At 36.3% G+C, this 16391-nt stretch overlaps 1 protein-coding gene across 1 annotated transcript; it reads left to right on the forward strand.

Annotated features, from left to right (window-relative positions):
• The first annotated feature begins 3976 nt into the window (after positions 1-3976).
• LOC132313272 (protein NRT1/ PTR FAMILY 5.6-like) lies at positions 3977-7368 on the forward strand. Its single transcript, XM_059811970.1, has 5 exons — positions 3977-4105; positions 4223-4360; positions 4503-4723; positions 5112-5614; positions 6170-7368. Exons 2-5 carry the CDS (start codon positions 4279-4281, stop codon positions 7152-7154), a joined length of 1791 nt encoding a protein of 596 aa, XP_059667953.1. The 5' UTR covers positions 3977-4105; positions 4223-4278; the 3' UTR covers positions 7155-7368.
• Positions 7369-16391: the final 9023 nt, after the last annotated feature.

Consider the following 16391-nt stretch of genomic DNA (forward strand, 5'->3'; position numbering starts at 1 on the left):
CGATGCGAGAACCCTCGACCGTGACTTTTTGGTTACATAAGCCTCGACCCTTGGGCAAACTGAAACTCTGGCCGCTCTCAGTAGACAAACCATTTTAAGAACACAGCAATTGAGAGCTTGAAACCAGTGTGTGGAAGGAAGAAGATGATATATGAATGAATATATATATATATATATATATATATATATATATATATATATGTTGAAGTGAAAGGAAGGGTATTCTTGTACACTTGAGTTAACAAATTAAGGGTAGTTTTGTAATTGCGTATTGGTGAATGAGGTTAAAGATGTCATTTTAGACATTTGAAGGGCAAAATTGACTTTCTAATAATTTTCTGATGCTGACATCAGCACACACCATTAGTGGCTTAACGGTAGGGGGTAATTTGCTGCACAAACCAAAACCTCAAGGGAGGTAGATGGAATTATGAAACGTAGAGTGGGTGTAAGTGAATTATAGGCAAACGTCAGGGGGTGTAGGTGGAATTAACCCTAAAAAAAATTTAATGAGGCAAGCTGTTCCACTAGGTCCATGCCTAATGGTGCACCAAGACAGCAAGCAGAAAACTAATAGTATGTAATAGTCTATTGAGTGTCTTGTTTATCATTTTCATCAATTTCCGTGTTAGATTATAAGTTTATCCATTAACCTACCATTTAGGATTTTTTTTGCATATTATAAATTACCATATATGATTACACCTATTATATTAGTATTTATAGGTTACTTGTTCATCACTAACCTAACCCCAAACATTCTTATATATATATAAAACCTTTATGTATTCTTCATTAACACAATATAACATCATATCAATATACAATTTTTCTCTCTTTCTCTCTCTTATTTCTAACACGGTATCAACGTCATCCTTTCTTCTTTATTATTATTATTATTATTTAATTTCTTGGTGGTGTTTTCAATAGGCCCATCAAGAAAATACATTTTTTTTTGGTGTTTGAAATAGACCCTTCACAAGTCCTTTCGAAATTCTGATCATATCATTCGAAAGTTTAGACCTGGACCTTCTCGACACTACTAAAAAAAAGCCTGAAAACACGCTGCATGCCCTCCCACGCGCCACTAGAAGTCTCTGATTTTGCCTCTGCTCCTCCACACGCCAAAGAGACCTCCTCACGTGCTCACACGCGCTCGTATTCGATCGGATCCACCACGTCATCCTACAATCAGCAAGTGGCCACGTCAGTATCCGGGGACCATTCTGACATGTCATCAGCCATGTTAAAAGCCATGTTATCTGACACATTAGCAATAGGACCCATTGTGTCACTTTATCTATTCACGTTAGCATCCCAGTTTAGCTGCCACGTAAGAAACTGGGACCCGTTTTGCCACGCCATCAGTCTAAGCCAGCAGCCACATCATTTAACATGTTAGACACACATTAACAGCCACATCATCTGTCACTCCAGACAGGTTGCCAAGTTAGCTCCCATGTCACCACTACTGCCACGTTAGCGGTCTCAATATTTTATTTTATTTTTTTTCCAAAGAGACCATTCCAACCCAGCTTTTCGCGCTGATTCCAAATTTGCAGTGCATTTTTGCATTTAAGATTTTTAAATCACACAAAATGGGATTATTCCTCTTATTCAAGTTGTTATGAAAGAGCTCGACCAAAGGAGGACATGCTTGCAAACTCCCATAGTGGTTTTTCAGTCGACATCCTCTCATCACTATGGGCGACACAGTCTCTATGATCACTCTCTTTATTGTACTTTTTGTCGGATTCGAGAACATTTTTTTCGTGAGTGTCACACTCGTGTTATACTAACTTCACCGACTCCAATTATGACTACCTCTCATTCTGATACCATGTTAAATATATGAATGAATATTGTATTGACGTACGAGAAATGAATAATATAAGAGTACATAGGGGTTTATATAGGAGATGTCATGTGTGGATCTCACTGATGGCGAATCTTTTCGCGACGATACATATATGATCACTCTCTTTATTAAAATTTTTGTCATATTCGAGGACATTCTTTTCAGGAGTGTCGCACTCGTGCTAGATTGACTTCGCCTACTCTAATTATGACTACCTCTCACTCTAATACCATGTTAAATATATGAATGAATTAATATTATATTGATGTATAAGATGTGAATAATACAAGAGTACGTAGGGGTTTATATAAAAAGGGTCATGTGTGGAGAACAAGTTATTATCATATAAGGTAATACTATATATGATAATGAGGGTAGGTGAAGACGACTAACCCTAACCCTATAATACAATACATAATATAATCTAACAGCCCCCCTAAGTAAAGGTGGGTTATATGAAATCATCTTGAGTTTGGAAACAAGATCCTTGAAGCAGTCTGATGGAAGCGATTTGGTGAAGATATCTGCTATCTGATCATGAGAAGTAATGGACCGCAACTCTAAGGTCTTTTGAAGAAGATGATGAAGAACAAAATGATAATCGATCTCTATGTGTTTGGTGCGCTTGTGAAAAATATCATTGTGTGCAATTTGAATTGCATTCCTATTATCACAATAAATAGGAGTGGCAGTAGATGAAGAAACTCTCATGTCCTGAAGGAGTCAACGCAACCACAGAAGCTCAGAAGTAGTATCAGTAAGTGTCATGTACTCAACTTCTGAGCTAGATCGAATAACTACAGTTTATTTCTTACTGCGCCAAGAGATAAGTGAATCACCAAGAAAGAAACAATTAATGTGGTGGAACGACGATCTGTAAGATCTCCTGCCGAGTCGGCATTTGAATAGGCATGAAAAACAAGTGACGACTGAGAAGAAAAATAAAGCCCATGAAATATAGTGCCTTTGAGATCGTGAAGGATGCGAAGAAGTGCAGCAAAATGAGTAGATCTAGGGGAAGCAATGAACTGACTAACTATGTGGATTGCATGATAGATGTCTAGACGGGTGACAGTGAGATAAACAAAACTATCAACCAATTGTCGATACAATGTACCGTCGCGAAGAGATTCGCTTTGCGTTTGAGATTTCTAAATGGCACAAAATAGGATTATTCTTCTTCTTCAAGCTGTTATGAAATAGGTTGACCAAAGGAGGACATGCTTGCAGACTCCGTTAGTGGCTTTTCAGCCAACATCCTCTCATCACAACGGACGACATAGCCGTTATGATCACTCTCTTTACTACACTTTTTGTCAAATTTAAGGACATTCTTTTCAGGAGTGTCACACTCATGCTAGACTAACTTCACCTACTCCAATTATGGCTACCTCTCGCTCTGATAGCAAGGCCTCTCAACTTGAGATTGAAGGCAAGATAATGGAATCGATTGTTGTCATGCAAATTTGATAACTTCATAACCTCAAGATCAATTGCTGCTGATTAGAGATTGCCAAGCTCTGTGATGGCGTCTCCGTCTTTAACCAATTAGTTTGTTTGTTGCCCTCTGTTCCTTGTTTGGAACTGCAGTTGTAGGGTGGGCTTGTGTTTTGGGTCTCCAGGCTTGGCCTGATGGTGGACTAGCTCCACCTTTTGTTGTTGTTGTTGTTTTTTTTTTTTATTTATATATATTCTCTGTTTTTGTTTCTTTATAAAATTGGTTGATTTACAGAAAAAAAGAAGAAAAGATAATGTAAATATTTTTTTTTGAAGAAAATAAAAACAAATTTGAAAAGAAGGAAGAAAAATAAAAGAATTCAAGAGATGTGTAGAAAAAGATAATCTTAGGGTAGCATTTTATATATATATATATATATAAATTATAATGCATAAATTAAAATAAACATTAGTACAACAGCATGGCCCTATATATATATATATGTATAAATTATAATGCATAAAATAAAATAAACATTAGTACAACAGCATGGCCCCAGGGCAGCTGGCACCCACAACCTGGGCGACTGGCTCCACCTCGGTCAGTGATTGAGGTGGACTTGTTATCTTATTTTACTTTTTGCAGATTCAACTTTTTAATTGGGTTTTCCATGAACTTCAATATGCACTTTCCTCCTAGTTCCCATCCAGTCACCAATCTGCATTAATGTATAAATATATCATTAATTCTCTACTATCCATTTATAATCCACTAGCTCTGCCTTGAAGAAACATATATAGCTTATCGAGGTATGCATTTTAATGGCTTCAATTCATTCTATTGTCCAGACATACATATATATACTACTTCTGGTATTGTATTAAGGATATATCCATATTAACTTAGTGCTTTTTGTGTTATAACAGAAAGAGAAGGCTGATCCATAGCTGCTGATAGCCTGATAGCACCAACAAGAAGTAGAATGCCGTCCAAGCTTTATAGTATGGCAATCGAATGGTTCCAGTACTATATTGTCTTCTCCACGGGGGTCTCATTTATTTTTGGTTCGTAATCTTAATTTCTTGACATTTTGATTTCCACTAGCACAGAGAGAGAGAGAGAGGGGGGTTTAATTTGCAAGATTTATATATTTTCAGTAGTAGAGAACTTTATCTTATAATTTGTGCTTTAATGAATGATATATAGGAGTGACTTTTAGTCAAGGCTTGGTAGAAAATGCAGTCAGCGCTGTGTTGATGTCTTATCTCACTTATAGCTGGAAGAAGGAGCATCTCAACAAAGCCGCCGCTGTGATTAATTTGAAAGATGGGATATCAACGGTTATGGTGATTGCTGCAGCTCACATATCAGATGCCTACTTAGGACATTTTGATATGGTCCTCTTCTCCACTGCTGCTTATATGATTGTAAGCTAGATTTGTCATTGTATTACATTTAAAATCATCCTCATTTTGAGACTTGATTTCTACTGATTAATTAAACCCTACTTAATTACTATATATGGCTAGATACTCAAAAATTCAATCGAATTTAGTGAAATTGTATAGTGAAATTCAAATAGACATTTCGAAGGATACTCTAAAAAACCATCATTCTTGACCTTGATACATCTTTTCGAGTCTTGTAATGGACATTTGTGTATAAATAAAAAATAAAAAATAAAAAATTATAACAGTACTCGCATTAGGAAAATCTAATGGTGCTTTGAATTTCAGTTCGAATTTCAGTTCGATTACATGTAGTCCTTACCAAGAAACAAGTTTGCATGTTCATTTAAACACTTTGTTTTTGTAGGGATTGGTACTACTATGGCTTGGGGAAGTGGTTCTAACTTATAGAACCAATGTTCAGTTATTTTATGTGGCAATGATGGCTATAGCTTTGGGTATAGCAGGAAGAGATGCCTCTTTGAAAGCATTTCTTGCAGATCAGTTAAGGGAGCTGGAACCAAGCTCAAATATAGATGAGGAACGAGTGGAGGCTCGCAGAAAAGTGTGGTGGCACTGCGCGTGGTACTCAGGAGCTGCAACATCTGCATTTGCACTTCAACTGCAAGTTTCTTGGGCATATACTTTCATGATATCAGCCATTTCTATGGGGGTCGCATATCTATTGTTGTGGTCAGGCACCACCTTCTACTACTGCAAAAATCCAACAGGCAGTCCCCTTACCATTGTTTATCGCGTATTCAAGGTGGCTATTTTTAAGCAGCATTTTGACTACCCAATTAGGCATGACCAATTCTTCGAGAATGATGGCAAACAATTACCCTTGTTGCCTCGCATTCCATTCTTCAGGTGCACTTCGATCTCTCTCCGTGTCTCTAGCTTAGCATGTTAATTTCATGTGTTTGCTAATGAAAAAAAAAATGTACTATCTTTAGATTGTTGATATTTTGACTCAATAGAGTTTTTCCATGAAACTCAATTTAGAACTTTTCAAATTGTATTTAGTTCCTTTTGGGCCTCCTCTACGGAAATATTTTCTGTAATTACACCGTACATGTGGATCGGATGACTGCATGTGCCCTGTGGAGGATTATGGAGTTCTCTGAGAGAAATGATGCCACCATCATCGAAAAAAAATTTGCTTTAATTTAGTTTTATTCTTGTAGAGGTACTAAGTTGTAGGTAATTTGACTTGCATGGAAAAGTTTATCTCTTTGTATTTTCATAAAGACAAAAAAACCCTTAAAATTGTTTTAAAAAATACACATCCAACCTTTCCAAATGCTAGTTTGATATATATATATACCTTGTAGTATGTACGTTCTACATGTAGAAGCTTTTTTTTTCATAGTTGCAGTGCGCCAAACAGGCACTTTCTCTCTCTTGAAAAGGACTGCATTGCAGGTGGATGGACAAAGCTGCAATTGTAGAGACATCTCCTCTCAATAGTCTAGAGGAACAAGAAAAGAAAGGAAAGATTTGCACAGTTGCAGAAGTGAGTAGAGTAAAAGTTCTACTAGAAATGGTGCCTATGTGGACAACCTTCCTTGTATACAGTCTTGTAGAGGCAACAGGGAGCACTTTCTTTATTGAACAAACTACTAACTTGAATGATGAAATTAATATTGGCAAAACATTCATTGTCCCAATTGTTACATTCTTTGTAATCCAGTCCTTTTCAAGCTTCGCATTCTCTAATATGTATGACTTACTAGTCCCAAAGCTGTGGGGTGGAGCAAATCGGCAGCGTACTATGCTTGTGAGAATTGGAAGTGGGATGGTTTGTTCAATATTATGTTGCATTACTGCTTGGCAGGTTGAGGTCCACAGGTTGCATTTAGTTCGGAAAGGGAGACTCACAGACAAGTCAGACCAAACCATTTCCATGAGCATATTTTGGTTAGCCCCTCAGTTCTGCCTATTAGGGCTTATGGAAGGACTTGCTGAAGAAGGGCTCCAAGATTTCTTCAACCATCATGTTGATGAATCCATGAGGAGCTACGGGCCAGCATTCGGTGATTGTATATTAGGTATTGGGAAATTCCTGTGCATACCTTTTGTGCTTGCTTTTAGAGGCTGGTTTAAGGACACTCTAGATGAGAGTCACTTGGATGAGTATTACAGAATGTTAGCAATGCTAAGTGTTGTGAACCTATGCTTTTACTGGTACGTATCAAACATGTATGGCGCCTTTAAAGAAGCTCAGGTAGAGGAGGTCGCCCTCGATCCACTCCTAGTCCTAGAAGAAGGTTTTAGAAGCATAGTAACAAAATTTCACCACAGATCCTTGAGCTGGACTGCTGGAATTTTATCCTCCTCCAATCCACATGCATGCTCTCATTACAAAGTTGCAACGGTGCTCCCTATTCGCTCCAATACGTTTAGTTGAAAATTAATGTATGGAAGGAAACAAAGCTGACCACCAATTTTTTTTTTTTTTGAAACGAACTACTGGATCAGTACGTCCCTTTTTTTTTTTGGACATCTGATTTTATATTCGAAATGTTCTAGTATAGGACACAATTTGATTGATTCATGATTGGTTTTTAGATATATACCACTCAGAGATGGTGTTTATGCATATCAAGTACTTTCTCTTCACGTACGCACACCTAATACGTACATACATTCTTACAGAGACATATATATATATAAACATGTTACATTAAAAAAAAATTGCAACCAATTAGTAATGTCTGGATGGATGATTGCTTACTATCATTAAACGTGGAACAAGTTGCCAAAATCTATTTGGTCTATCGTCAGAAGTTTTTTTTCTGGTAAGTAAACCGATCAAAAGTTTCAAAAATTCAAATGGATGGATTCTGACACGATTTTTGGTATAGTTTTGACGAGCCTGTTCCGAATCCATTTCTGATTGGAAACTTCTAAGTATTTGATTGGAATAAGACATATCTTCAATGGAGTTTGACTATTCCTTCAAATTAAATTAAGCTTCCATGCATGAGTTGGTTAGGTTGTGGTGGGTGTGAGTGTGACACACGGTGAGAATGGCGACGATTACGTCAGCCACTTTGTATCAGCAGGAGACATGCATGAAATGTCGCAGTTGCCTCGCAGAAACTAGTAGTAATTAACATACATTATACATATATGTGAAATCTGTGACAAATAGTGGGCGCTATCTGTTCATTTTCATTGGCCGTAGTCCCTACCCCTACTACTACCTGGAAAAGATTTTATTATTATTTTTTGTTTATAAGTTACAAATTTATTTATTTTTTCTTTTTATTGACCTTTTTAATTAGGGTTAATTACACTGACATTTTTTAAGTTTTGATCAATTCCACTCAGCGAATGGTCAACTCAATTTTGAACAATGACATCCTTTGTAGTTTCAAATGACAAAAATATCCTTAAATTATTAATTTAATTTTATGGTTAATTTCACTGACACCTCTCTTAAGTTTGGCCAAATATTAGCTTGAAACATCTTTCGAAAAATCCTATCACTCACACCCCAAATCACATTTCCGTCAATGACACCGTCAAAATAAGTGTAAAATGACATTTTTACCCTCATTTTTTTTTTATACATTTTAATTTAAAATATCATAATTATATAAAAACCAAATTACCACCGTCACCCTCACAAGTCACTCACACACTCTCTCTTCAGCACCGGTGCCCTCCCTCCACCACAACAATATGATGAATTGACTAGCTAATATACCTCTTCTAGTAGTTGCTCTTAATCATCAATGAAATTTTTTTTTTTTAACTATTACCAATTTTTTCATAAACAGTTCTTTTGGTTTCTTTTTTCTTTCTTTAGACGGATTTGGAAAGAAAAAGAAAATTTGAGAAAGCTTGGAAGGCTATACATGAAGTTTCCATTTGTTGAAGGTATCACCTAACTAGTGAGAGAGGAATAGTGAGAAAGTAGAGAGAAAATAGAATCGTGTATATATATACACATATGCGTATTCAATTGATTGATGAAAATTTCAAGAAATTTTAATCTGGAACCAAGCGGATAGTTTTGGTCATCTCCTTTGGATTGCTTCACCTCATGAAGAACATGGTGTCGCCAATTTTGTGTTTTTCGACCACCAAGTTTATTAACCAAACCCAAATTTGTTCAAACCCTAATTTGCTCTCTTCATTGATTGAATTTACAAACCTTAATTTTTAATGGAACGATCAGAAAAAGAATGAATGAGATACCCTAATTTCTTTCTGTTTCCCTTTTCACCTCTTCCCTAACAACAAATCACACCACTTGTTCTTAACATATCGACGCCATTGATGGGTTAATGGTGTGCGTCCGACGGAGATCTGGTGGTGGAGATTATGGTGTGGTGTGGTGTGGGGGTGGCGGAAACTACAGGCGATTGTGGGGTAAGGTGGTAAGAATACCAAAGATCCCAAAGACATCAAACTGGAAGTATCTACGGCAAGTGTAGAAGTGGGTATTGCAGCCGCCGGGCAGTAAAGCCTTAAATATATACAAGTAAATAAATATATATATATATATATCTATATATGTATACTTATATGTATGTGTGTGTATATATATACACAATTGTAAATTTGTAAAATATTTAGAGACAATTTAGTCTTTTGGTATATTTATTTGGGTTAAAGATTTTTTTGTCAAAGTCAAAGGGTATTTAAGTCAATTTACATGGTGTCAGAGATTTTGATTGGGGGTGTGAGTGAAGGATAGAACAAATGTTTGTAAAATGAGTGATAGTAATTTTTGAAAGTTATTTCAGAGTGATATTTGGCCAAGTTTGATGGGGGTGTCAGTGAAATTAATCCTTAATTTTATTAAAAAATATTAGTAATATAAATTGACAAAAATAACCCTGCATAATTGACAATAAAGAAAAGAATATGTCGTGGGAGAAAAAGAGTTTATCTCTTTTAGAGAAAGGTGTCGCCACCAACAGGCCGCCCATTTCTCTCTTTACACACCATCGCAACATTATCCCCAAAACCATCACCCATAATCAATTGCCGACCTGTTCTCACTACTAATCGCCACCCACCATAAATGTTAGGATACCTAAGCAATTCATGTTGTCCCATCTCTAGTGGGACGGGTTTGGAGAGACTAAAATTTGATGGGGGGCAAGAATGGCCCGAATGGGGATGGAGTGCTCCACCCTGCTCTTTAAAACTAAAATAGGAAAGGAAAAAAAAAAAAAAGTCTTTTTCAAGAACTTCTTTTGCATTCCCGAAAAGTATTCGTTTATTTTTGTATATAAGTCTTTTACTTTTACTATTATATATATATATGTGTGTGTGTGTGTGTGAAACCAAAAAGAAGAAATGCGGGATAAATTATGTACTATATCAATGGAGGAAATAAAGATGTGAAAAAAAACGTATAAAAAAAGGACAATACTTGGTCCTTCTATTAGAGGATGAACTTTATCCTCTCAGCTGAAGTGGTCTAATACAATTAAGACACGTTTTAAAATTTTTAATATTGGTTATTATCCAATTTCTTTCTGGTTAAACCCAAATCCAATATTTTTTTTTTTTTTCCCTATTTAAAATTTTTAGAATCCCTTAAACCCAAACCCAATTTTTTTTACCCAATCTCAATCTGAAATCCTAGTCTATCTACATCAATCAAACCCTCAACTTGCACCATTTAAGCTCATATTTCTTCCCTATTCAACACTTGATATAGTATATTCTTTAAATAAATTTTGCAAATTTTCAATTTGGGTATAGAAACAATCCTATTCTTTTGGAAAGGAAATAAAAATTTTGGGATTCGGTTTAACACTTGAGAACATGTGTAATAATTATTTTTAGAAAACTTATAATTTTAAACATGTGTCTAAATTGTATTGGACCACATCAGGCAAGAGGATGAACTTTATCCTCCTATGGAAGGACCCAAGTATTGTCTTAAAAAAAAAAAAAAATACAATAATATCATTTATTGTAAATTTTATTACTGAAATATATTAAATACATCCATATATTTTAAATTAATAAAAATATTCTTTTTATTTTTTAGTTTTTAAGTACTCATCAAATGTGTTAAGAATGGTATATCAGAGTTGTCATGAAAGAAGTACTTATCAAATGTGTTGGTAGGGGCTTGGCATTGGCACACACTACGCCAGTGTTCGACTCCTGTCAGCCTCCCTTATTACCTCCGACTCATTCGGTGTACTTTGGTGTTGAGGCCATACACTCCATATTTGTAACGGATCTCAGAAAATATGTATGGGGTCTCCTGCCCCCTATCAATGGTACACAGACAATCAGGTGAATGTGCTGAAAAGATGAAAGCAACACACTCTATCCAACCAATGAATATTAGAGTTAGAGAAGGCAGTTTTGTAATTTAATAATTTGATTGTTGTGATCGCATGTGTTTTACATGTACAAAATCATCATATCTAGAATTCATTGGTTGCCAGATGAATATACAGAAGGAAAATATGAACAAGTCACACCAAATCAATTCCTACAACAATAAAAGTATTAGTACGTTTCATCAACATTGGGACTTCGACCATAAAAATTGGGGAGAGATACAGTATGTTCAGCGGCGGAGCCGGGGTTAGTCGATCCCCAACCTTTTTATTATTATTATTTTGAAAAATCTATTTTAGGATCCACAATTCTTAATAATTATACATGGTATTTTAAAAAAATAATAATAATTTACATGTGACCCTCCCAAAATTTTGTTAAGAAACCTCGTTTATTAGATTCTTCTTGCTAGGATGATCCTGTGAATACGATTACAATAAGAAATAAACCTAGCTATGGCCAGAAGACAGGAAATTAATGTTTGTATTGAATGATGTTCGATTCGGATCGATGTTTTTAAGCTAATTCCAAGCCTTGCGTGTACTGACTTGGCCTAGTACGTTGGTGCAACACGTGATGAATGTGACAAATTATGTAAGTCAGCTCTTCCACGTATCAACAGGAAATTGATAGGAAAGTTGTTTTTGTCGTCGTCATGCCGTGCAGAAAATCGTAAGACACATACCGTGTGAAATCGTGTCTAAATTAGTGGGCGCTGTTAATCTTGGTCGACATTCTCCACACAGTACACTTAGTAAGAAAAAGATTGACATTTGACAACGTAGATGGACGCATGAAATATATATGGTTCCAAATTAACGCTAATGCCTGCACTGCTTTATGCATAAATTCGTTTTTTTAGCTGCCCATTATTTCATTGCACGTACATGATAAGTAGTTATCACTATATTTATGTAGACACTAAAATTTAGGAAATTTTGATTTGAATAAATTGACTCATTAAATATAAATTTAATGTTTAATTAAGTTATTTAATTGGTTCAAGTTTGCTCCACTTAAATTATTTAATTAGTCCGACCCAGATAATTAAATGAAAAAATAATTATTCCTAATAAAATATATTTTGAATAATTATTTTTAAGGATAATTATCATAATATAACAGATCCGGTCCAGTTATAATTTTACCCTTATCAAGAGATGACACGTGTTATCATCCTATCAACCCAAGAAGCCTATAAATAGAGGCTTGGAGGAAGAGAGAAAGAGAACAAAAATTTAGAATCCAGAAATCTAGAGAATCAGAAATCTATAAGGTCCAGAAATTGAGAGAATTAGAAATTCAGAGGGCAAACCTGAAGGCGAAGAACAACAAGTACATCCAAAGTCGTGTCATTCTTCATCAAATTCAACAAATCCTTTCCGAAAACGAAGAATAACAAGCACATCCAAAGACATGCCGTTTTTCCTCAAATTCAACAAAGAACACAAATTCAGAATTCAAAAGCCCAGAAATCCAGAGACTCAGAAGTCAGAGACACAAATTCGAAATCCAAACCCAAAAGCGAAGTACATCAAGCATATCCAAAGTCATGTTGTTCTTCTTCAAATTCCACGGTGATCAACAACAAGCACATCCAACGACGTGCCGTTCTTCATCAAATTCCACGGTGATCAACAACAAGCATATTCAACGACGTGCCGTTCTTCATCAAATTCCATGGTGATTCAAGAACAAGCTCGTGCAGCCCTTGGATCCAACCAACAACAAAAAGGAGATTGAATCAGAGGACCTTATTCTTTGTAAAGAATAGTACAGAGGATTGTACTCTAAGTTTTATAAATTAATAAAATATTATTTTTGCCCTTATTTTGTTATCTTATTTGCAGACTACAAAATTTGTGTGTACAAATTTCTGACAAGCTCGGTGGGACCTCTTCTTCCTCTCATATCATTCTCCTATATCAAATCCTTAACAAATTCATCGTCAGATTCTATAACTTTCAACAAGATTCAGACGAAGAGCAAGAACACCACCAAAGACATTACGGTTATGACGGACAACATCAATACCATCATAAAAGGTGGCAAGAAGGTTGCAACTTTATCAAGTGGTACAAACACCTCTGCAAGTTCAATGATGTAGAGCATGGTCAAATCATCCGTTCCTGCCAAAAGACAGCACGATGCGATGAGAGTCAATTCTGCCAAATTTGTCAAAGTAACAACTCAAACTCATACCGCCTTCATCTCGCTGGGGGCAAGGAGGAAGGTTCCTATAACTTCAAAGGTTACTCCAATCACAAGTTTAAGTTCCACCTCGCTGGGGCAAGGAGGAAGGTTCCTACAACCTCAAAGGTTGCTCCAGTCACAAGTTCAAGGCTAGTCCACCTAAGACTAAAGATTTTTTCTGACTCCATCACTATGCCAATCATGATGACGAGTACCACCTCGTATGAAGAGCAATTGACGACTATGGCCCGTGCAATTGAAAGATTACAACACTTTCTCACGGAGCAAGATCTGAAAATTGCCTTGTTGATAGAAAAGTTAAAATTGCGTGACGACAATGCTGAGTCAAGCAAAGGCCGAATTCCTCATTCTAATTCCATGTAAGAGTCCAATTGTCCATCAAATTAACATGTCTGCTAATCCAACAATTGAAGCTGTCTCCGTCACCTCACTTTCTGTTCAATAACTTCAAGATATAACAGTGAATTGCATAAATGAACAATACAGTGGTGCTCCTCAAAGTGCTCGCATGTACTCAAAACCTTACACAAAAAGAATTGACATCTTAAAAATACCGGTTGGGTATCAACCTCCAAAGCTTCAATAATTTGACGAAAAAGAAAATCCCAAGTAACATGTTGCACATTTTGTAGAAACTTGCGGCAATGCTGGTACAAATGGATATCTCCTTGTCAAGTAATTCGTTCATTTCCTCAAAGGGAATGCATTTGATTGGTACACAGACCTCAAAGCTAGAGGTATTGACAGTTGGGAGTAGATGGAACGAGAATTTCTCAACCGTTTCTACAGCACTCGTCGTATTGTAAGTATGTTGGAGCTTACAAATACAAAACAGATGAAGGATGAACCCGTGGTTAACTACATCAACCGTTGGCTAGCTCTAAGCTTTGACTACATGGATCATTTATCTGAAATTTCTGCAGTTGAAGCATGTATGCAAGGCATACGCTGGGAGCTTCTTTACATCCTACAAGGGATTAAACCTCGCACATTTGAAGAGCTTGTTACTCGAGCTCACGACATGGAGCTTAACATGGAAAATCATGTTGCTAGGAAAGATATTCCAGATATACCCGACAACCTTCAAGAAGATGAGGGAAGTGAGTCAAAAGAAGAAGACAATATACTTTTTAACTCGGACGACGAAGTAGTATCATCTTTTATTATAAACATCAACTCAAGAGACTTGCATCAAGAAACGCACCATGCTATAACAATGACTTCAACTGAAAGTGCAAAATCACAAGGGGTATTAAGTCAAGGAAACTAAGAAGAAAATTCTCAAAGTGACGTCGAGATAGTTTGTGCCCTCCAGTATAAGCTTTGTCGTCTTATTCTTGCAAAGTTGAAGAATAAATAAAATTGAAGTGTTCACAGATACGAGCTTAAACTGTCGCTGGTGCTCCCAAATACGAGTCTAAACTGTCGATGACACTCCTTGACAAGAGTTTAAACTGTCTACTTGAAAAAAAAATATCAAGAACTCCTTGATATGTGGTTAAACTGTCTCCCAACAAACAAACAAAAAAAATGACACTCCTTACACGAGTTTAAACTGTCTACCTGAAGAAAAAAAAAATCAACGTGTTTAAACTGTCTCCCAAACAAAAAGATGACACTCCTTGACACGAGCTTAAACTGTCTACCTGGAAAAAATTGACATTCCTTGATATAAGTATAAACTGTCTATCTGAAAAAAAAAAAAAAAAAAAAACACTCCTTAGCACGAGTATAAATTGTCCGCCTAAAGAAAAAAAAAAAAAAAAAACTCTTTGACATAAGTATAAACTGTCTACTAAAAAAAAAAAAAAAAAAAAAAATTGTGAACTACATAATGACTTGATCCCTGTTTAGGGTATGTAGGCATCTTGGAAGTTTGTTCCAAGTTCAGTCAACCTAAAAAATTAAAAAAAAAGGGCAAAGTGTGTTCATCACATGATATCAAAAGTGCTCGTCGCACCTGTCAACTTGGCATGCCACCAAAGTGTAGTTGCAAAGAAAATTTTGGTCTGTCGCTAAATTGTAGCTGCAACGAAGAAATTTGGCCCACCGCCAAAATGTAGTTACAAAGAAGAATTTTGGTCCCTCGCCATAATTGTAGCTATAAAGGAAATTTTGATCCGGCAAAGTGTAGTTGCGAAGAAATAAATTGGTTCGTCGCCATACTGTAGGTGCCAAGAAAAAAATTTGCTTGCCGCTGAGGTGATGCTGAAAGAGAAATTTGATTTTCTATTGAGGTATTGCGTCAAGGAAAATTCATGGTGTCGCCAAGATATTGCTGAAGTAAAAACAAATCATCACACGGAGGCATAGGCATGCAAGCTTTGTTTGTCACATCCTTACAACATCTGCAACAACTTCTTGTCGTGGTGCTTGTGGACCGAGTATCATGGATCGATTACCACCTTGTGTTTCCTTTGGATAGTTATGTTGACAAATTGCGGTTTATCCGCTTCATCATCACTTTCTCATCTAGGAATAGTTCTATTTAGATCTTTCTATCAGAAGGTGGATCAAGTTGCAACCAAGATCATGGCTGTTGATGACACCGTCTGTGCTAGTCGTATGACCTTTCGGAGTCTGTTCTCGCTCTATCAATGGCTGCTAGATAATCCATGGCTGATGAAGACGTTCTGGCGATGGCTAACAATGCCAGTGGTATGACCTCTCGGAGTATGGTCTCGCTCTATCAATGGCTGCTGGATGATCCATGGCTGATGAAGACGTTCTGGCAATGGCTAACAATGCTGGTGGTATGACCTTTTGGAGTTTGTTTTTACTCTCTGAATGGTTGATGTCTGATCTGTGGCTAATGAAAACTACATCTGTCGTTGTTCTCTGGATTGATTCATGGCTACTGATGACACTGCATGTGCTTGTGGCATGACCTCTCAGAGTCTGTTCTCGCTCCAAAATGGTGATTGTATAGGGCTTGAAAAACACCATGGTTGATTAGCACCCCCCTGAGAAAAAACAAAAAAAAAACAAAAAAACAAAACAAAAACAAAAAAACAAGCTTAGCATTTGAAAAAAATAATAATAATAAAATAAATAAAAAAATGTGGATTGGTATGCGTAGAAGATACAATGGGTTCTTACAGACTAG

Source organism: Cornus florida, unplaced genomic scaffold (assembly GCF_030987335.1).
Source record: "Cornus florida cultivar Cherokee Brave unplaced genomic scaffold, ASM3098733v1 CherokeeBrave_3.0.0_Hap2_Chr06, whole genome shotgun sequence".
In the NCBI taxonomy this organism is placed as follows: Eukaryota; Viridiplantae; Streptophyta; class Magnoliopsida; order Cornales; family Cornaceae; genus Cornus; species Cornus florida.

Coding starts and splice junctions, on each gene's coding strand:
- LOC132313272 (XM_059811970.1), top strand. CDS start 4,279: ATGCCGTCCAAGCTTTATAGTATGGCAATCGAATGGTTCCAGTACTAT. Junction 4,361..4,502: donor GGGGGTCTCATTTATTTTTG/GTTCGTAATCTT, acceptor AATGATATATAG/GAGTGACTTTTAGTCAAGGC. Junction 4,724..5,111: donor CCACTGCTGCTTATATGATT/GTAAGCTAGATT, acceptor TTGTTTTTGTAG/GGATTGGTACTACTATGGCT.